Genomic DNA, 22,168 nt, shown 5'->3' with positions numbered 1-22,168 from the left:
TACCAAAAACCAGGCCGTGCAAAACCAATACAGAAATCAAAATCCCCAAACTGAAATAACCCAAACTAACAACCTAGTCTTTCAGTAGAAAAGTGTTTGCATTTCTTAAGGACATCTGTAAGCAGTAATTAACTCCTTTCCCATTTCTCTTCCTATTAGAATATAGTAGCAGTAGGAGCTGGTTTCTGTGATGGCCTTTGCTATGGTGACAATACCAAAGCTGCTGTTATTCGCCTTGGCCTAATGGAGATGATCGCCTTTGCCAAATTTTTTTGCAAAGGACAGGTTTCTACTGCCACTTTCCTGGAGAGCTGTGGCGTTGCTGATCTCATCACAACATGTTATGGTGGCCGGAATCGACGCGTAGCAGAAGCAGTCGTTAAAACTGGAAAGGTACCTTATTCACTGGGTGAAATCTATTCTTACAAGTACTGCCACTCCTCGTTTGCTGGCGTAATAGTAGAGTTATCTGAGCCATGCTGCTGAGTGAGTGCCCTTCTCTTTCCTCTTGTTTTTTGAGTGTGTTACAAGGCTAGAATGAGTGTAAAGGTGCTAAAACATGGAGGGGGGGGAGTGTGATTTAAAAAAAAGCTTGAGAGATAAGACATTGGGAGATGCAGATTTAAGAAGAATACTTAAAAACAAGAATATAGGAGAATATTATATATGCTCACTCAAGGTCACTTTTGAAAAAGAAAAGACTCTCAGTAACTTTTATTTTTTTTAATCCAGATGATGTTGTCAGGCTTCTGAAAACTTTATCATAGCTCTCCTTTGCTTTCTTTTTTTTTTCCCTCTGTTGCTTAGTCTATTGAAGAATTAGAGAAAGAAATGTTGAATGGTCAGAAACTGCAAGGACCACAGACTTCTGCAGAAGTGCATCGCATCTTGAAGCAGAAAGGAATGCTGGACAAGTGAGTAAGAACAGATAAAACAACTTCCACATGCCACTTTTTTATCCCCATAACACCTTCTGCATATTTGGTTTTGATATATTCATAAAGGTAATAGCCAAAAAGAAAATCACTGTAATAACAGTAGATTAAAAGTTAAAATCAGAGAGAGAAGTGAGCAGAACCTCAAAAAAATATTGGTGTAGATAGAGCTATTACTGTTACATGAAATTTGTGAATGTCCTTCTGTTTGCTGAGTGTATTACTGCCTTCTGCTACTACAGAAAAGCACAGCAAGTGTGTTCTAATATGTAAAAAGAAAAAATGCATGAAAGTAGAGCTTCCTAAAGAGACTGTGAAAAATCTCTACATCTCTTTTCACTGTAGGAAATTCATTACTTACCTCCAAGGAGAGGAGCTTGGTAATCATCTGAATATAGTGACTGCTTCCACCACATGGATTCTACCTTAGATACTGCAGTTCTCCTTCCTAATGTGACTTCCAGTTTGCTGTAGGCTAGAACCTCCCATCTGCTTCTGTAGGTCAGGGGCTGGTTTTTTTGTGGTATGAAAGTAAGCAGATTGTCCTGGCTTGGTTCACTTGTATTTGAGTCAGAACATGAATGATTCGTATAGCCACACACACAGTTATTTCCTTACAAGATTAAGGGATGCATTTATCTCTTCCTGTTTGTAAAAGAGGAAAAATCAGAAATTAAAAACTGCCAGTCAAAAGACCAAGGCTTGTTACTTTTTTTTTTCAAAAGCATTTTTTAAAGTCTAGTTTTAATGGATCAGCTGCATTAAATGATTAATGTTTTAATATTATCTTTGGATGTAAGGTACCTAAGTCTGTCTCATCTGTGTACAGTAATTAAGCTAACTGCAGAAAAAATTAATTAAAATGTTGGCTTCATTCTTCGCTGTTTATGATTCCCTAAATGAAACAGGATGCTGTGTTTGAGGGTTGTTTTGTATCATGTTCTATCTTACAACAAATCGAGTGCATTATAGATGTTTGTGGGTTGTGTTTTTATGAAAGACATGAAAACAGTGTTGCTAATTTATTTTTGGTATGCCAACATATAGTGTCAGTTCTTCATAAAAGGTCTCATTCAACAAGACTTTTGAAAGCAACTTTCAAAGTGTTTTTCAAAAACTACTGCTTTAAAACAAAACACAGTGGAGCAGCCATGGTTTCAAAGTGAAGAGGTAAGAGTCTAGTAAGGGTAGAATTTAATATTCTGGTCCTACAAAATGAGTCCCAAGGCTACGCAGAAGTGTGCAAAAGTCAAAGTTCAGCAGAAGAGCCTCGGTAGCAGGGTTGATGCCTATTGATACTCGTGATGAAATTACTTCTTTTCAACAGCTGTAGACTTTGCCCTCTTGATGTGCTCAGGCCTAAGATGCATTTGGAGTTTGCTGGCCCTGAGCCTGCAGCCAGCCTTGGTACAGGTTTATCCATGTGAAGTGTGGCAGACCTGTGCACGGTAATGTTCTCTGAGATAAGCAGCAGGACTTAGGTATCAGGTTGTGGTTTGTAGTATTGGTGCTTCTTCACTGAGAAGTAAGCACCAGTACTGTATCTAAACGTGTGGGAAACTTGCTTTTGCTTCAGAAGGTTTACCTGTTTTGTGGCCACTTCTCACACAGGCATAGCAAATTTTATTAGTGCCTACATGTAAGCTTTTATGGTAACAGCAGATTTAACCCCGCTTCAGCCCAGTACATCATACAAAGTGAGGGATAAGTGAGGTTTGTTAAGGAATGCGGAAGTCATTGTGTAATTTTTTTTTCTGCAGATTTCCTACTAAGGGTTTTGCAATCTAAGCATTGGATTTGAGAGAGCAGCTATGTGGCTATATGATAATTTTTTCCACCAATGAAATAGAAACAGAACTCAAGTCAGTCTAGTTTAGGGCAAGGTACTGATACCAGGGTTACTGCAATGTAATACGTGACAGTGGAATGTATAGGCCATCATATATGGTGCTCATATATACTGAACACTGAAAAGTGCATTACAGATAAAGCTTTAGAGTGACTGATGGGACAACTTTCTTAGGAGAAAGTCCTAGTCCAGATTCTGAATCACTCAGAAATCAACTATTTCACCATCTCCAATGACTGCTCTTTTTTATTTCCATTGGTCAAAATTCATCAATATAGAAGGCCATGCTGAAATGGCATGTACTTGGTGAACAGATCAGCCCCTAAAATTCACCAGGCTTTGTATGAAAATGGAACTTGTCTGGCTGTTACTGTCTGGGATGGACAGAAAGCAAATACAAACTTCTGTAAGGCATCTTGGCTTTAACAAACCTTCAGGTTATCAGAGAAGCCTGAATAATTTGGAGGTTGTTGGAGACCTGGCCAATTTAAAAAAAAAAAAGAAAGAATAAAAAAGTAGATATGGAATTTTGTATTTCAAAATCCAGGTTTAATTTTGGATTCTTATTAAAAACTTGACCTTCAATGTCTTCTTGGGTCTCTTTCTGTCATATTCTATATTATCAAATTATTGCTCAGAAGTACTGCATAATGGATGTGCCAGTCATCCTTTTTAACCTCAGATGGGTACTGCTGTAAGAACAGCCAGGAAAAATGTTTTTAATTTATTTTTTAGATCACTTTATGGTTGTGCCATACATAATGTATGTCTCAGGCTCCATTATAGCTAGCTAGGCTTCTGAGAGCTACTCTATTTCAGAGTGCATGCAGGTTCTGTAGTTATCCCCTGCTTTTCAGCCCAGCATTTGCACCTGACAAATAGAAAAAAGAAATCATTTTTTCCGCCTCTTCCTTTTTCCACCCTCCCTCTCCTCACCCCTTTATCTTTCTTTCATTTAAGAAAATGTTACAGAATAAATTTATGCTGTGTTTGCTTTCCCCACCCTCTTTCCTCAGGTTTCCACTCTTCACGGCTGTGTATCAAATCTGCTATGAAGGGAGGCCTGTCAGAGAGATAATATCCTGCCTTCAAAGCCATCCAGAGCACAAGTAAATTCCATCAGGCTGTTGTACTAATGCAGCTTTTTGCCTTTCGAATTCATGTCTGGGTTCAAGTGGATGTAGCTATCATTAAGCTTTGTTCAAAGCTGCTCCCTAGGTAACAGGAACAACATGAATGTCTCTGAGCAGGTATTGGTGTTTGTTACCCAGCCTGGTTTGACACAGCATGTGGTGTTGGCTTGGTGATTGTCCTTTTACTGGCTAAAATGCAACTCTTTTGAGATACACAGTACAACAGTTGCACACGCAAGTGTACTTTGAGTTTGCTCCTACAACATAAAACACAATGCTTTTTTGTCTCTTATTAAAGCCTAGTCCAAAATCTGCTGGACGCTATGGGAAGAATCCCACTGGTTTTGGTCAGAGACTGAGTCAAGCCTATAACATTGAAATATTAGGAATCTTTCTGTTAGAATTTTGTTTTATTCTGTATACACAATTAATTGTTAACATTTTGCATGCTTATGACTATATTAATTTAAGCAATGTTGGTGCAAAACAAATGGTAGCAGTTATTCAGGGGGCTACAGGGATATATCAATGAACTCTAGTGAAGAATATTTTGATTTTTGAAAGTCGTTAAAAATGTCAGGCTACATTGAAACCAATTTCTAAGTGAATTTAAAGTTTTTAATTACACTGTTTTAAAGGGAATAGTCTAGAGGGGGATCGTTACTTCCCCTTCTGGTTTTTAATCCTTGCATTTTTGTATTTCTACATTTCTCCCTTACTGTTCCTAGGTGTTAGGCTCTTCTAGAATCCCATTCCCCAAAGCAAGCCAGAGATGCTGACCTGGGGGTTCTGAACCCTGGAGCCTACAGTTCATTTTATTGTTTTACCTGTGGTTGTTCTTCACTGGTATTGTTGGTTGGGTGGGGAAGAATACCCTTGGGAACTGCTCCAAGTTGTTCTGCTGTGTTTCTAGCTTAGCTGCAAAGTGTTGCACTCCACACAGCTCTCCAAGGAATGTCAGGGGAATTCCCTGGTATAACACACGCTTGTGTCGTCAGAAGGATTGTGTGCCAGTACGATGACTGCATTCATTTCAGTGCCTGCCAGTGACTGGCACGTCCACCAGGCTGTAGTCCTGATCCAGCCTCCCCAGTTCTGGAGTTACTCTTTCACTGGACAAAACTTTTGTGGGTGCTGAATCAAATCCTTTACAACCAATCTCCCAGAAAGCTTCTGAAAGGCATCCATCTCTTTTATTCCCTGGATATCTCAACTAGGTTTTTTTCAGAAACCTTTGCTTTAACAGGGAGGTTAATTTTATTTGTTTTTAGAAAATCTGTGATTTTATGGAGTTTAAGGGGTGGGCAGGGATTGGTTTGTTTGGTCTTTTTAGATTTTTTTTAAGATTGATGCAAGAGAAGATAGATAAGAAAAATCTGTTTTGCTTTTCTTGTATACTAAAGTGTGGGAGGTTTTTTGTGAAATATATGCTAGGTATATTAAGAGTGGACTCATTATTCCAACTGGGAGACAAGGGTTGGCATTAGAATTTCTAGAACAAGACTGCCCATCTGCTCTGAATATCCACGCCTAACATCTGAGCAGTATCAGAACTTTTGTTCACTGTTCTCAGTGGTGGTTTTAGACCAGAAATCATGAGCACACACCCATCCTGAAACTTCAGGTTGTCGTTCAAAATCTGATAAAACAAAGAGGATGCCTGGGAATAATCATCATACTTACATAGCCTGGATTACTCTGAAATAGGGAAACATTGGGGCAGCTTTGTGTAGACAGGAAGACCCTTCAGCTCAGGAGTACCATTCTTTGTGCTCCCGTATTGTTTTGCATTAATATTTGGAAGATCTCATGAATGTCCTCAGATATTCAGGGATGAGAAAAAGTTCTTTTGCCTTACTTCTGATTTAGTGCTAAATATAAGAGATCGCCAGAAATTAAATGACATCAGATGTTTGTGATAGTTGGGAACATCACTGGTAGAGCTGACTTGGAGCAAGCACTCTGCTTAGATGTTTAAGAGGATGTTTTAAGGTTGGAAGCACTGTTATGCTAACGCACACATGGAGCATACACTCCTCATTACTGCATAACTTTCAGTGTGTTTGCTTACGCTTTTTGTTCTGTTTTTTTAATACCAAATTGATGGCTTTTCCTTCGTATGTGTACATATACATTATATATATAAAATTTTTTTTACATGCAGTATGTAGGACAGTAGCATTTTGTAAGATACATAAAGGGCTATATGAGCTAAATGTGGTAAATTAATATATATTTTTAAATTATTTCTTTATTATTCCAATACTTCTTTTACCACTGAAACTCCCAAATCATAATTGTTCTTGTTTTGTAGAGAAGCCTATTCTAAGGCAAATCCAGAGAAAAAGTTTTTATTAAATTCTTGCCTCCAGTCTGTTACGATATTCTTGGTTTTTTCAGACAAAAAGTGAGGTTTCAGTAACTAAAATAACTAAAATAGTTTATTAAAATTTTTATTGATGGTTCACCATTTACATTTGCTTTTCAGCGCCGGAGAACACTCAACTTGGCACTAGGTATTTTTCCCCCACTAATACTTACTGCTCATTAAAAGACTGTGGCATGGTACTGAAACTGAAGGATTAGAAGCCTACTCTGCAAATACTCTGTTTTGCCTAGTACTGGGGTAGTCTTACTGAAAACATTAACCCCTGTGTAAGAGGGTCATAAATTTGTAACTAATTCTTGGTTTATGAACTTTAATTACTAAGGAAGGCATTACATTCTAATGATACTTACTCAACTTGCCCTTGTCATATGTACTGATTTTGTTTAGAGATGTTGAATGTATACCTGTTTGAAGAGTTAGTACAAATAAACATTTTTGTCTTGGGAATTGCTTTGGTTTCTGTTGTCTCATTTCACAAGGCTTGCAATTAATATTTTATTCACTTGGTGGAATGTAGGTTTTTCTGGCTGTGGTATGTAATGATAGCAGATATGAGGTTGCCATGAAAGAACATAAATTTTAAAAAGAGCCATTTGGCATCCAGATGTCAGCATTTTCTTTCTTTCCATTAGTGGTACAATTGTGGTGTCTTTGACCTCTGAAAACAGGTTCTTCTCTTCAGTTCCTTCAGTTGCTGTGGGAGCCACTGGAGGGCACTGGTCGGTAAGTGACTGATTCCACCCTCTCTGGAGTTAACTCTTCTGACCATTTCTGAATTTCCCGAGGTTCCTGTATGACTGCACCTGTCTTACAGTGTGTTCTTTGTATTTAGGAGATGGTTATAGTTCAGCACCAAATGCATGTGTTGTAGACCCACTGGAATTGAGGGAAGGAGATTGATATAAAATGCCCAACGTATTATTACCTCCACCCAAGGCATAAGACGCTCCCAGTACAGGGCAACAGCCACTACCTCAGCTCCTTGACAATATGGGCAGTGAGATCTTCCAGTATCACTGGGGTTCCTGTATTGTGTACCCACCAATGTTTGTTTCTGTTGGGTGTTGAAGTTGAAAGACCTTGGGAAATAACAAGAGCACATTGTGCTCGGTTTTGTAAGTTTGTACATCAGCCAAAGGGGTGGGAGGTGTCACAGGTGTTTAACCGGGGAAAGGAAGGTCTGCTACTTAGTGTGGGAAACCATACTGCAAAATGAACAGGATTTTCTTGGTGAACAGAATAATGCATTGTCTACTGAAAGCCTCAGAGCAGTTAATAAAATGAGAGTAATGTCCTAATCCATTATTTACACATAGGGATACTGAGAGGAGTAAAGGCGGTTGCCCAGCAAATCTGTGCCTGGATGCATTTTGTTCCTAATTTTAAGATGGAATTTCGGCCATTAGGTCATTTCTTGAGGTACTTTTACCTCAAAATTATATTTATTGTAAGAGTGCATGAAATCAACCAATAGAATAAATACAAAAGTATTTCAAGCATACCATCCAAAAGGGCTTAAATTCTACTTAGCCTGAGTCAACAGCAAAGTAAAAACCATCACAAGAGAATTAGGATGGACACCTTTGTTTTATGTATCTTCTGAAGAGGTGGTGCTTTCTCACTAAATCAGTGCAAACAGGCTGGGTGTCTCTCATTGTCTGACTGCAAATAAGAGCCAGGCTGTACAAGAAACATGGCAGACAAGAAGTCAGTGTCTAATAGCCTGTGCTGATGGTTCTTTATAAAGCTCCCGACCTGGACTTCATTGTAAGCCTAGAGTCATGAGAATGAATTACATAGATTTCACAGCAGTGATATTGGATAATGCTGAAATAAAATGTCCTGGAACACATGGCACGTCATATTATTAGAAAGCGTGAAATGTCTCCTGGCTGCATGGATTTTTCTGGGATTTTTCTCCTGGGACTTGCCATGAGCTGATAGAAATGTGAGCACTAAAAGGTAACACTTCCATTCTGAAAAATGGATGAGAAGAGCATCTGTGTCTTCAATCCCAACATGTGCAAAGGAGAGGTGTTCAGCATTCAGGTTAAATGAACCATGGTTCTCTCTCAATCTGTTCTAACTCAATTTTAGATCCTTGCTTTGGGAAAGGACTTTGAGATGCTCTTGATCTGTCAGTCTAATCCCGCTCTTATGAAAAACAATTGCAGGACAAGATTTTAAGATGAGAACAATAGGGTGACACCTAGCATAATGGTATATGTCAGAGTTCCCCTTGTCTAAACTGAATTTACCTATTATATTTACCTGTTACCTACAGTATCTGCTTTAGATTTAGTGAAAGGTAGTTGTAGGGACAGTGGGAACAATTTGTTGATTATTTCTGTAAGTTACTAGAAACAGTGTGACTTACTGACTGTAAAAGTATGTTCTTCCTGTAACTTCTGCTAAGGAATCAGTGAATGATAAATAAAGTACTGCTCTGAGCTGTGTGAGCAGTCCTGATTGTTTAGGTGGATGTAGCTTCCAGAGTCTGCTCAGTATAATCCACATTGCATTCTGATGTTAGCGTGGCTGTTTGTTGCTACACTGCATGTTTCCTTTTCTCACATGGATGAGAGGCATTTAGTGTCTTTCACCCTACAGCTTTTCTTCGTGCCTGTTCCAGCTTCCTTCTCGTCTTTGTGTAGCTACACCTGTACGTGCTGGTTTGTAATGAACCTTAAGAAGAATTCTTCATATCAGAAGGTGGACATGTGTACATGCTCACACATGCTCATCTACACAGGTAAATCCCTACTTACCTTGCTTTTGAATGTTTGTGCGCACAAATAACCCTCATAAGGTGCTGGGAATTCTGCACAGGATTTTAGCAAGGTCACCAAGAGGATTAATGTTCAGCTGTCTTTGCACTAGCTAATGTCCATCTATGCATTTAAATCTGTCTGGCTGTGAAGCTAGTGCATAGATTTCTTCCAGCCTGTCCCCGGTGCCTGGGATGGCAATAAGTCCGGTTGGGATAATGGAAAACATTGCTACTATTTTAGGGGAACAGTATCGCATCCATGCTGCCAGTCCCTGAAGCTCCGAAATGCCACATTTGTAAAGAATAGTGCATATTTCATGTTCAGGTGAAAATAATAGTGACATTAACTGAACTAGTTTGCCCCTTCTTTCTCAAAATCTAGGTTTATTATAAACCCAGTTCTTGTCATAGGAACATACTTCAGCTCTCAGTGTGATAGATTTTTTCTGGTTTGTGTTTTTGAGGACTTGGTGAGTATCTTTCAGTTTGATGATTGCTGAGCACAGGCATGTGGTAGGCTCAGAAAGTACAGCCTTGGGGATTTTTAGTTTGCTCTTTTGCTTTTTGAAGGCTGGAGAGAACTGGAAAGCTAGCCAAATATTCTAGCAAGCACTGGCTGGGTTCCTGATCTACATCATTTTAAATACTAGTATTTGAAATGCAAAGTCAAACACAAGCACTTGCATCACAGCTGCTCAGGAACTGGGAGGCTTTTTTTTTTTTTAACATGCTGTTCTTTTTTTTGTGATACCTACTCCCTGTATTGTTGCATCAAGAGATAAACCTACATGTATTGTGACTCATGCTTTAGGAGGCTCTAAATACTTGAAAGCAAAGTGAGCACAAAGCAAGCTGCTCCGTACTGTGATAGCTGAGCAGAGCCAGCCTTGGCTGTGCTTGTGCTTTGGATTCAAGCCCAGGTTTTATAGAAGTATTTTTAGTGGTATTTTTAAACCAAATTTCTGTGGTTTTCTAATTCCCACTTAGTGTGCAGATTTGCAATGGAATGTGACAGAGACGCTTTGGGTATTTTGTTGTTTCTTGGCTTTTTTTAAATTTAATGTAGATGTCATCAGCATAATTTTCTTCAAGCTTCAAGCTAGGTGGTAATTGCAGTAGCACTTAGTTGTGCCAGTCTTCCCTTGTCTTTATTTAGTCTTACCCTCCTGTTTTCTTTATCTGTATTTTTTTCAGGCTGTAGGGTACTATAGCTAAGGAATACCTTTCATTACTCCCAGGGCTTTAGCCAGCATGGAAAAAAAATGATCTGCATACTGCCACGGGCATTTAACCTTGTCTTATGTTTGATGCCCAGCAGAGAGGTTAGGTGGAATAAAGTCTTCCAAGCTTTCATACTCTTGGGTTTAATCCTTATGCCACTCCCATCTTTATTCATATATCGACTGTTTTAAAATAGCAGAAGCTCGAGTTTTTATTAGTGGTGTTCCCTGGTGCAGTTGCTCAGGCTGCTTTAAGTCTATAGAGGAGGCGATCACACCAAGATCTTGGTTGCTAGGAATGATCTTTAACCCATCAGTGCTTAAGCTTTGTAACAAAAGCTGCTTATATTGATTCTAATGTATTCCTGCTCTGGAGACGTAGTATCCTACACTTAGGTGTAGTTACCATACTCACTTAAATATTTTTTCCCCCTCAGAAATTTTATCTCCGTCTTATGAATGGTTATACATTATTCACAGATGCATTTGAAAACTCGTAATTCAGCTCCTTGAAACCATTTGACAGAGGAATGTGCAGTTTTCAGGTATGACAATTTCCAGGTGTGGCTTTTCTTCCAAAATACAATGTGGTTGCCTTGACAAGGCTGGGCAAGGCTAGAGCAGCAGAGGTGTTTGCTAGCAGGCACAATTAGCTTTCTGAAAGCCATCAGATTAGAGTGGAATGGGGTTGCACTGCAAACCCTCCAGGTAAATTGTTTTAAGTGTTAACTTGTATGTACTATGTGTGGAGAAGAGAGGGAACAGAATGCAAAGTATTGCATTTGTTGGAACATAAGGAATGAGCCTAAGTGAGTTTTAACCAGTGCAAGAGATGGTAATGCAAGAACATGCCCTGAAATACAGGAAGAGTGAAGACAAAGCTGTTGAGAGTTGATTGGAGCCCCTTTTTGTCTGTCAGTCTGTACCAGGCATGGCATCATGGTAACAGCTTAGTGCAGCAGCATTCCTTTCAAAACTAAAACCTGGAAAATGTCTCCTCAGAGAACTTAGCAGTTGCTGAAGTGGAAGAGAGATTTCACAAGCACACTTGGTATTATCAAAATGCATAGAGATAAAACCATTGCTATTGAAGTTCCCTTTCCATTCCATGTATTGTTTCTACAAGCAAGAGATGGAAGACCTAGATGAGAAAAATATGCTGTTCATGCGTTCTAGACAACTTATACAGAAGAAATATGCACTTCACTCACTTTACTGTGGGATCATGAGAGTTCGTGAAAATGTGATGATGGTCAGGAGAAAGGCTGGCAAGAGAAATAGCTGCAGCCTACTTGGGGCTGCACATATTGTATTTAAGTGAGAAGTAATCAGAAGTGTTAGTTACCTCCTCATCCATTTGTGATTTTTCTCACAGCTAAAATAAGCAGGATTAGGTCTCACTAAGTAGTCAGAGACAAGCCCTCAAAGCAAAGCTCCTCAAAATAGTCTTCCTGAATTTCTGAGGGAATTATCTTCCTTCTCTTTTGCAATTACTGATTCAGAGCTACAAGTGGGAGCCCTAGGTAATGGCAAGGTAGCCATAACCCAGGCTATTAAGGTTTTTGTGATCTTAAAACCAAATAATTATAATGTTGCCAGCAGCTCTGCCCTGTTGCCACCAGAGGTTGAGGTTAAATGAAGATAATTGAGCAAGAATACTCCAGGGACACTCCTGACTCCAGCTGTGATTTTATTCATCTAAAATAGGTGGGCTAGAAATCTTCCTGGTTGCTTCCATCTGAGAACTTGCATGTTGTACCCACAATTTCTTCCCTAGCACAAAGGGAATCTGTTTGGGTTTATTTTTAATTGCTACTATAATCAATCCTAAATTGAAGAGTAGTGGATGTGGTTACATTACTTATGAAGACGCACTTGTGTGAAATGACTGTGTTTAGATAGAACTTGTCATGTCAGCGTGTGGGCTGGGTCAGGGGAGCATCCAAGGAGTGGTAAGCAAATATTGGGAGGTTTGAACATCTCTGTTCCTCTAATGTTGGGACAGTAATTAGGCCCAGAGTGCATGGACAGACAGATTTTAGGAAACAGAATGGGAACACTTGAGAAGCACAGCTCGAGGTACCTTGTGCTAATTAATGAGTTGGACTAGACTGACTTAAAACTCATTATGTTATAATGACTGGGAACTCTGCACCAGGTAACCAGGCTTAACATGAGTCCTCCTTGAATGCGTCACTAAAAATGACAGTGTGGTTCACTGTCACAGAAGTTATATGGTGAATAAGCAGGGAACCTAAACTATTCAAGGCAGCCTGCTTGACTCAGGATAAAAACATTTCAACTGGACTGTTAGAAGGCAGCTCCTCAGATTGCTGACCCTGCTGGACATGCCTTAAGGAACCAGTGACATCATTCCCTGGGACTGCTTGCTGTCTACCTGCTTCTGTGTGTTAAATTCACATTTTAAAAAGGGAAATGCATGCACAGACAACACTTTGAACAGGAAAAATGTTTAATTTTTAAGTCTGCTTTCAGTTCTGAAGTATTAGTCTTAACAGATGATTTAGCTCTATTCAATGCAGTTTTCTTGGGCATCCCTATTTCCAAGTCTCTGTGTAGCTAGACAGAGCTTTGGAAAGATTATTTTGCTTTCAGAGGAGTTACCTGGCTTGAGATGGTTAGTAAAATATATTGAAATACAATAGGCAAATCTCAAGAAATATCTGACCTTCAGTTTAATACAGATTCAGAGTGTCTGGGGTTGGTGGTGGTTTGGGTCAGCAAATTTTTTATCTTCTGTGCTGCCTTTGAACGAACATGACTTACTGCCTCTGCTTTAGTCCAGCATTCTGGACTGATTATAAGGAATTGGTGGCTTTTTTAGAACAACTTATGTCAGGGGATTCACTACCACACACACAGGGTAAAGGTAGTTTCTCTGTGTAGCGATCGTGGAGAGTCTATGCTTCTCTTTGTCACTCATCCTATAAAAATTATTTTCATTTACATTAATGAAGAACTGGGAAGTAATGGTTTTTTTTTCGAGGCAGGGATATATATAGACCAAGTATGTGGGGGTGCAGTGCTTCAAGTGCTACCTGCCTCTTCCCCAAATTTGGAGGTGGACTTGAACTGTATGACTTACACTCAGATGAGGGAGACTGAGGTATGCAACCCCTCCATTCCCCTCTCCTAGTGAGGCAGTTTTCATGCATCCTCATGGCTCCCTTTCTGTGTTCTTATAAAAACACATCATGGAAGACTTGTTTTTGTTGTAGAGGTGTCTTCACCAGCATTTTTTATCCTTCACTCTGTGTGGTCTTTTCTTACTGCTGGTTGCCTTTACGTGGAGTTGCTTTACACAAGAGAGTATTTTGCAGGCTGGAGGATGTCACCTATAAATTATCTGCTGATTAGATAGATACCTGGAAATACACATTGAGGTATCCCAGTGTTGTTCATTGCTATTGATGAAGATAATTCATTAAATCCTGCATTTCAACACTGATGAACTGAAGTAACCCACTTACTCATATTTCCCTTACTTGTGAATTGCATCAAGAAGACCTTCACTAGTGATTTCACACAGCCCATAACAGTATTCTAGCACAAGAAGGATGCTTGCATGCAAGAAATCCTAGCATCATTTAGGTTGGAAAAGGCCTCTAAGATCATTGAGTTCACCTGTTAACCCAGCACTGCCATCTTCACCACAAAACCATGTCCCCAAGTGCCATACCCACATGTTTTTTTGAACACTTCCAAGGATGGTGATTCTACCACTTCCCTGGGCAGCTTAATCCAATGTGTGACCACACTTTCAGTGAAGAAATTTTTTCTAAGATCAAACCTCAACCTCCCTTGGAGCAAATGAGATTTCATCAAAGTAATACCTGATTTAAACATATCATTGCTAACTTCAATATTTTTCCTTGCACTGCCTGCTGGAACAATGAATCATGAAATGATTATCTCCCTGATTCCTCCTTCACTGAAACAGCAATCATAGCATCACTTCAAAAGAAAGCCCAGCAGTTTGATGCGTGACCTTCATTTGCACACACTGATACAGCTTGTTTCCTGGGCGTCTGACTGAATCTTTGTGAGGATGGCAAGTGGGTAATTATTTGATTGGTATATTCAGAGAATCACACTGCTCTTGTAATATCACAGATTTGATATATTTAGTGACCACTTTTCCACTTTTTTTTCTTTAAATAATTGTCTGGATCTATGAGACATGCTTTTGTATGTCCCTGTCTGTGTATGTATATTTATATATATATATATATATACATATATATAAAATCAGATTTCTGATGTGCTGAGGAGATGAAGGTTAAGCTATCACGCTACCTGTCCTCATCTTCATAGTCTTTTAACCGATCAGTCAATTCCAGGTGAACATGACAAAGAGGAAGATTACCAGAAGGTATCAAATTCTTGTAAATGCCAAGAACATGTGCTAACTGAGGATATGCTCTTTGTAGAAAAATCTGCATGGAATAGATTGCTCTTACAAATACCCCCACTGCAGCCAGCACAACCAATGGAGTCTGAACTTTTCTTGAACATTAAGGTGAGCCAACCTCACAGTTCATAGGAAACAAAGCTTTTTCATTGTAGGGATGTATGGGAACATCTGTATAATTACAAATCTCACATCATAATTGTCTTATAGTTAGCATTAAGCCAGGTATTTGCAAATATATGATGGACTTCATTCACCTCAATATCAGTAATTAGAGCCACATCCATCACAGAGCATCCTCTACTTATTCCAAATCCAGTACTGCAAGCCAAAGGGCTGTGCCAATTCACATAATTTAAATACCTAGGATACCCTGAGCAGAAAGACTATTTTAGCTGCACTATGAGCTGTTAGAAAAATCCTTCCTGGTATGATTTTCTCATTGTTCAAAGAGCTTAGATATCCTAACTCCTATCGGCTCTTCTCCCAGTCTCCTAAAATCCCCAAATGAAAACCTTCCTTTCTTCTGAAATTCTCTTTTCCCTCACTGATCTAAGGAAGAAGCATTATCCATGCTCAGTAGCTAGTTAGCAGGGTGATAAATGACTTGACAGGATAAGCTTTCTCAAGACATGGAATAAATGGAATAAGCCTTTGTTCTGAGGAAATCCCAATCCCTCCAAAAGGCACCCCATCATCCACCCCCTGACTGTTCTATAGTCTCACACCATGCACCGTTCTCACACAGCTCAAAGCCTGCAATTTTCATAGAAGACTAAGTGAATTGAGAAATTTAACTAAATTTGGCTTTCTGATTAATTTAAAAATCCCAGCAGGTTTTGCTAGGCCAGCAGCAGAAAACACACTCTGTTCCCTGTAAATACATGCAGTCCTAACAGAAACATTCTCTCTCCTGTTTCGTCAAACTCCTGTTTCTCTTGCAAAGGATGATTTTGGGAAACTAGAACTGGAGGATGCACTAAGAGCCTTGCATCACTGAAGCTGTTTTTTCATGTGCTGACACAAGACCTTCCTGTTACCAGGAGCTTTGCATGCTAGTTCTTTGCATATCTGTAATGCTAATGCTATGAAAGCATCCAATGATTTACAGTCATGAGCAGTATTCTATATATCCTAAAACACTGGTGCCTGCACATCTTTGTCCTGCTTTGACTTGAACTTGACTGTGTTTTGTACTAGAGAATTGTTTCTTTGGTTTTGTCTTGTTTCAGGGCCAAGACTGCTCTGTGAATACAAACATCAGGGTCATTTTGCTCTTTGTTACACAGAAGTCTTTTGACACTTGTCTAGTTGCAAAGATAAACTGCTAAATTGAAAATACCAATACCATATTGCTCAGCTGCTTGGAGATTTCAGGCCACTATGTGGTGCACTGTGGTCCTCCGCTAACATTTCCTCTCCTTCTCTTAAAGGGTAGATGTCAAATGTCCTTATTCCATACTAACAGAAAGGCTGTGCCAACCAGTTTGAGGAGCAGTAAAACATCAGCCTGCACTTCTCTGCCTTCTCCTTCCACTGTTGTGTTCCCCAAGACTTAAGTCAGCGCCCTGCCAGGCTCACAGTTCTCTTCTCCTGCGCTTCAGCCCCCTACAACAGAGCATGTACGCTCTGGCACCTCATCCCAGTCAGCTGGCACCTTTCTCAGCAGATCCTGCAGTCAACCCACTGGCTTTTTAACTTTCTCTGCATGAGAATTTTTCTACCCTTAAACCTTGCAGCCCATCTGCATAAAATTGATTCTCCCTGTACAGCACTTTCATTACCAGTTTTCATTGTCCAGACATAGAGAGAATCATGAGATCCTTTATTCTGCTGCCACTCCAGGAGATGTGTCAGGCACTGGTACTGCATGTGTACTGTACAGCTGGGTGATTAGGGTGTTAACAAGACTGTCACTTCATGGAAATACTTGGAATTAATTTCTGTGGTTTCTTAAATCATTTGGGTCATCTTTTGTCATGTTCTGTATAATAAAGACCACAAAATTTGTCAGTGTAAGTCTGGCAAAGAGTACATCTTAAATAAACCTATAGCTTTGAATTATAGATTTAAAATGATGGAGAGTTTACTGTTTTATTTAATAAATCCTTGAAACAGCTCATCGTGCTGTGTTAAAAAAATAAATTCAAAAAACCCCAGCAACAAAACCACTTTATTTATTTTCAGTCTGAGTTTGTCTAGTTTCAGCTTTTAGCCGTAGTATTTGGTTAGGTTTTTACCTGCCAGCCATGTCTTCTCTCAGTGTATATACACACAGCAAGCCCAAGTCGCCTCCTCATAATTTGGGATAATATAAGGCACACTTTAAGTCTCAGGCCTGTGTCAGGGTAATGTACCAACATAGCTGACTGTTTATTATTTTATTTAAGCCTGCAACCTAACTGAGTTGGCTGTGAATTCTCTCCTTAAACTTGGATGGTGCTGTGATGAAACCCCGATAGGATTGTACAGTCTTTCATTAATTATCTAAAAACAAATATGGCATTGACAATTGTTGAAGGTTATATTTTCCTCCAGCTGTTTTGCACTGGGCTTGGGTGCTGTGTAAACATTACCTGCTGCAATTTACATAAACACTTAGGCAAGCACCACCCTTAGCAAGTAGAAAATGTATATGTCTTCAGTGGAAATGTTTATATTCTCAAGGATGTAATCACTAGCATGTGTTTGTTCTATAATAATATTTAAAGGTCTATGGTGGACTGCTGACCCTAATGAAAGTATTTATGAGTGTGCCTCAGGGCCAGCCTGCCTGGACATGCTCAGGGGTAGAATAAGCTCCTTCCTCACACAACATGACACCAGCCGCTCTTGAGTATTCGGGTGGCCTCTGATTTGCAGGTGTGAGAAGGCACAGCCACCAGCTGTGCTTGGAGCTGTGCTTGCAGGCTCGCTGGAGAGCAGGACAGCTGAGGGCAGCTGGGATACAGCCTGGGAAATACAATGCAGACATGCTCTTGCAGGTGCGCTACAGAGCTGAGGTCCCTGGCCCCTAAGTATGAAAACCACAACTCCCATTCTGAGAAGATTTTTAAATAGACTTCACACTAATCACGACAAACTCTTTCTAATCTAAAGATGTGCTCTCTGCCCTGACATTCAGCATATATATGCAGCGTGCAGGGACAGTGTGTTCCAAGTACAAGTCAACTCTGGAAGAAGTAAGCAATTCTTCCTCAGCACAGTATCTGTGACATAGTTGTGTTTCAGGGCTGGGAGGGATCTTTAGATTCCCAGAGCAGATAAAACAGCTGGTGAAAGCTTAATGCAAAGAAAATACATGGCTTATGTACTTTGTGATTTCTTTTCTTAGCACAGTCTCTATCACCACACAGTTTACTTAGTGTCATGGGTTTCAAAACTGAAAAATAAAATCTAAAAGTCAGTATATTACTGTTCCCAGCACAGAGTTAATTATCTGTATGGCAGGATATGTTCTAAGACAGCTTTTTGGCAGGTAAAAACTGTATGTTATGTATGACTGTGTGTCTACATTTAGGACTTTGTCTGCATAATTCAAGTAAAGTTCATGTAAAGAAAGAAATATTTGTGAGAAAAGGAGTACAGAACATAGCAGCTAAATCCTGCATTTTCCAGCATTAGGGTAGTAACAAGCATCTGATGATAAAATCCCATGCGCTGTTGTCATTACTTGGACTGTTGTTTGAATTGGTATTGATTTTATGTTCATTAATTTTGGGGTGCCCAAGCTGCAAAACCAAACAAGCCTTGTGTTCAGTAACCCCACGTACAAACATAGATCCTCTATAGATTTGCCAAATAATGGCCATTTTGATAATATGGGCCTCTCATCTATTCTCTCTCTGTTGCAGCAACATTAGAGGATCCAAGTATCTCAGACATGAAAACCATCTTTACTTCGTAAAATACGGATTCCATCACAGAGACATTTTCCTTGATTGATCATGTGCCTATGGCACATGTCACTACCAAAGTACAAATCAAGTATTTCTGGTTTGGGTTAAAATAAATCAGCTTTTCCATATGGTTGTAAGCTGCCGAAGAGTAAAATATGTTATTATTTACTTGAATACACTTGTAGCTCAAAGCCTACACTTTGCTAATTCTGAAAAGCCATTAGGAAATTTCCAATCATTTCTTGATTTAATGCTAACTAAAAATACCTCATCCTCAGATTAGCACAGTAGGATGTCAAGGGTGAGAATATTTGTCCTGGACATCCGACATGAATCCCCGTTCCTTGTGTGAGACCTGGGTTTCACGGAAAGTACAGTTCCTTTCCTGCTCTCTTCATAATAAGTTCCCTTATCTTTCTTAGTTCACTTCTAGGTGGTTTAAATACAGAAAGTTTGTTGTTTGGACTGAAACCTGCTGATAACCACTGAAAAAACTCAATCATCTTTTATATGTTAATGTGTTTCACTTACCTAAAAAAAGTCTGAGTAAGTTTGACATTCAAAAATTCTAGGATTTGGAAAGGAGGAGGGAAGCTGTATTTGAAAACCAGAAAAAGAGTTCAGGAAATTCCAGTGAGCTCCCCTCCTTGGGCCTGTGAGTCTACTTTAATTAGCACTTCCAGCTGGCCAGATTGTTGCTGAGAAAGTAGTTCTAGAGAGCTCAATCAGTAATGTCAAAAATGTTGATACCTCAGGATTTGAGAATAAAAACAGCTTAAATGGAAGAATCTGTTAATTAGATATTGAGACGTTCAGGAATAATCCCTTTACTGAGAAACCTGATAATACTTGTATCCACTATTCTGCTTTTTCTAAAACATTTACATTGAAAGGCTTCACATAATTGCATATTTTTCCTAATCAGAATTTACTTCCTTATAGTAGTTGACAAACAAGAGGTTACAATCTTGACTGGTGTTTAAAAGCCTTGCCAATCCTTCCCTTGAAAGGTTAATTTAAAATACAGAAAATGGGCCACCTTATTCTCTCTTGGTAGTTCTGTAATAAAAGGTTGATTGTTCAAGCAGAAGCATTCAATTATTTTCTTTCTGATGCTATCTACGTGTAAAAAATCTAGCTAGGCTCAGCTGGTCCCTGAAGGCTTTCCAGTTCTAGCCCTCAGTGCAAGGATGCAAAACAAAAAAATTAGAGCCTCATAATTAACATTCAAAATGTCAAGTATTATGTTGTCAAGTTAAAGAATGAAATTTGCTTCCAGGAATATCAGATACAGAAAAGCTTCTGGAGTGTTTACTCATTTTTTAGTGAAACTCATTCTTTGAACAGGTTTGCTGGAGAAAAATATGCTAACTAGGGAAGTCAGAATGGCAGCCAGTGTACAGAGAAATTGCCCACAAGTGTAGCCCTCCAATTCTTGTTGAATTAATCATGATACTAGACCTCTAGAACAGACATTGAAAGCTGACAATATATTAATATAGTTGAAGCAGAAAACAATTGGTTCCCTATCTGTGTTTTTATTTTACTTTTCTTTTTCCCTTACAGGAGCTGGGATGCTCAAACAACAGATGTGCAGACCAAAAGCAAAGGAATTTATTGCTCTTATTCTGATGGTTGACAGAAAACCAACACTGACCCTTAAGAGTTTTGGGAGCAAAATAAATTAAGAGTTTTAGAATTATGCATGAACACTGTGACCACCGAATAACATCCTGGAAACATGGTGAGAATAAGCATCCAGTGTAAAATAAATCAGCTCTCAGAAGGGAAGTGATGTGAATGGCTCAAACAACTTTGAAATTAGTGTTAATTTTGCTAGTGGCATGAATTTTAGCCCCACATTTCCTCACTTTTACTTACTGATCTTCTAGGTGGAAAACTGAAAAGACAGGAATCTGTCAGAGGGGAAAATCGATGCTGTTACAATGGGTCCTCACAAACAGCAGCAGGGGCATGGCAAAGTAGCTCTGGCATTGGAAGGAACCTTGGCAGTGCTGAACAATCAGATAAAGCACTTTTTATTTGCAAGACAGTTGAAGCAGGCCTCTAAACAGACCAGTGCACAGGTGTGTTCTGTTCCTTCAAAATATCAACTCTTATTTAATAGAAAGGGATACAACAGGAACACAAAAAGTACAGAATGCTGTTAATGTCTCCAAAAAAATTATTTGTCAAAAAGTGTAAAATTCCTTGTTTCATGGTTAAGAAGTTGTGTTAAGCGGTTTGAGTGTGTGGTTTACTAATGGTCTTTTTTTCCTCACCAAAAAAAAAAAAAAAAGATGCTATCTGTATATCTTATAATCATGTCGAGTGGCTGGCATCGTGTTCTGATGACCTGCAGTTCATGCTTGCAAAACTCTGCCACATTTCTTCTGCCATCTTAAATAAAAAAATCACCAGTGTCTAAAACATTTACACTGAAAGCCTTCACCAAATTGCATATCTTTTCCCTAATCAGAATTCACTTCTTCTCATAATCAGAGCTTAGAGGGCACGGAGGCTCCACAGAGCCTGAGCCAAGACACACATTCCAAGAAGCCCATGGAGCCTGTACTGTGACACACACTGTGAGGGGAGGCACAGTAATGCACAAGAACAGTTCCTTTGGGTAACTCATGTTTCCTGTATTTCTGGGAGAAACTCTCCCATCCTCCTCCTCCTCCCTCCCCAGCTGCTTCAATCCCTTGCTGGAAAGTAATACCACAAATCGAGCCTTTGTTATCCAGTAGGAGAGCAGCAGTAAACAATTCAAGGACAATAGCTACCAGACATGTGGAAAACACTTCATTTTTACTGAACTGCCACATGCAAATCCTTTGCTAATTAGAGTTCCTGAACGTTGAAAATAACTACAACCTGCTCGCGTATTGTTGAAACCCCATAGTTTTTGTGGGATGGAAGACCTTTTTGGAAGCTCTTAAATGATCCAGAAACGTTCGGGCTTTTTAAAAAATATGTCTTTTCAGACTGGAGTACTAAAAAATATAGCTTAAGGAACAGTTCAACATTGTCAGGTAGTAGGTCAACCATGACTTCATACTTTACATTTCCAGTAATTTTTATGGCTTTTAAAAGTATTTTGTATTGTTCAGTCTCTTGGTTATTTGGCAGACCCCAGCAAAACCCCCATTTCCAGCTCTGACAGTGCTGTGTTATCTCCTAGACTCGTTCCTTGCCCGCGGCCCTTTGCGGTGGTTCCTCTCCCGAGCGATGGCAGCCAGTGGGGACAGCCACCAGCACTGCTCCTGCCAGCGTTTGCTGCCCAAGGAGCCAGGGGTGACAGTCTGAAGGGACGGTGACGGCAGGCGCATGGACCTTCCAAACCGTGCTCGCCCATGGGGTTGTAGCACAGAGAACGGTGGCTCAGCTTGGCTTCTCGGCTGTACTGGAAGCAGACGGGATCCCAAGTGTATAATAGTCCGGGAGGTCAGGAGATGGTTTTCAGAGGGGGCCCGCTTTGACCCTCCTTCCCTAGTGCTCGGGACGCCCCGCACCACCAGCGCCGGGTTCCGCCCCGCGG

General features: G+C 39.7%; 1 protein-coding gene across 1 annotated transcript; it reads left to right on the top strand.

The window, feature by feature from the left end:
• The first annotated feature begins 23 nt into the window (after positions 1-23).
• LOC103615825 (glycerol-3-phosphate dehydrogenase 1-like protein) lies at positions 24-6,753 on the top strand. The gene is made up of 3 exons (XM_008633929.2): positions 24-393; positions 808-914; positions 3,801-6,753. Exons 1-3 carry the CDS (start codon positions 244-246, stop codon positions 3,895-3,897), a joined length of 354 nt encoding a protein of 117 aa, XP_008632151.1. The 5' UTR covers positions 24-243; the 3' UTR covers positions 3,898-6,753.
• Positions 6,754-22,168: the final 15,415 nt, after the last annotated feature.

Source organism: Corvus brachyrhynchos, unplaced genomic scaffold, assembly GCF_000691975.1.
Source record: "Corvus brachyrhynchos isolate BGI_N302 unplaced genomic scaffold, ASM69197v1 scaffold94, whole genome shotgun sequence".
NCBI lineage: Eukaryota > Metazoa > Chordata > Aves > Passeriformes > Corvidae > Corvus > Corvus brachyrhynchos.
Note: the sequence above shows the minus strand (reverse complement) of the source record. Positions and strands in the feature narration are given on the sequence as shown.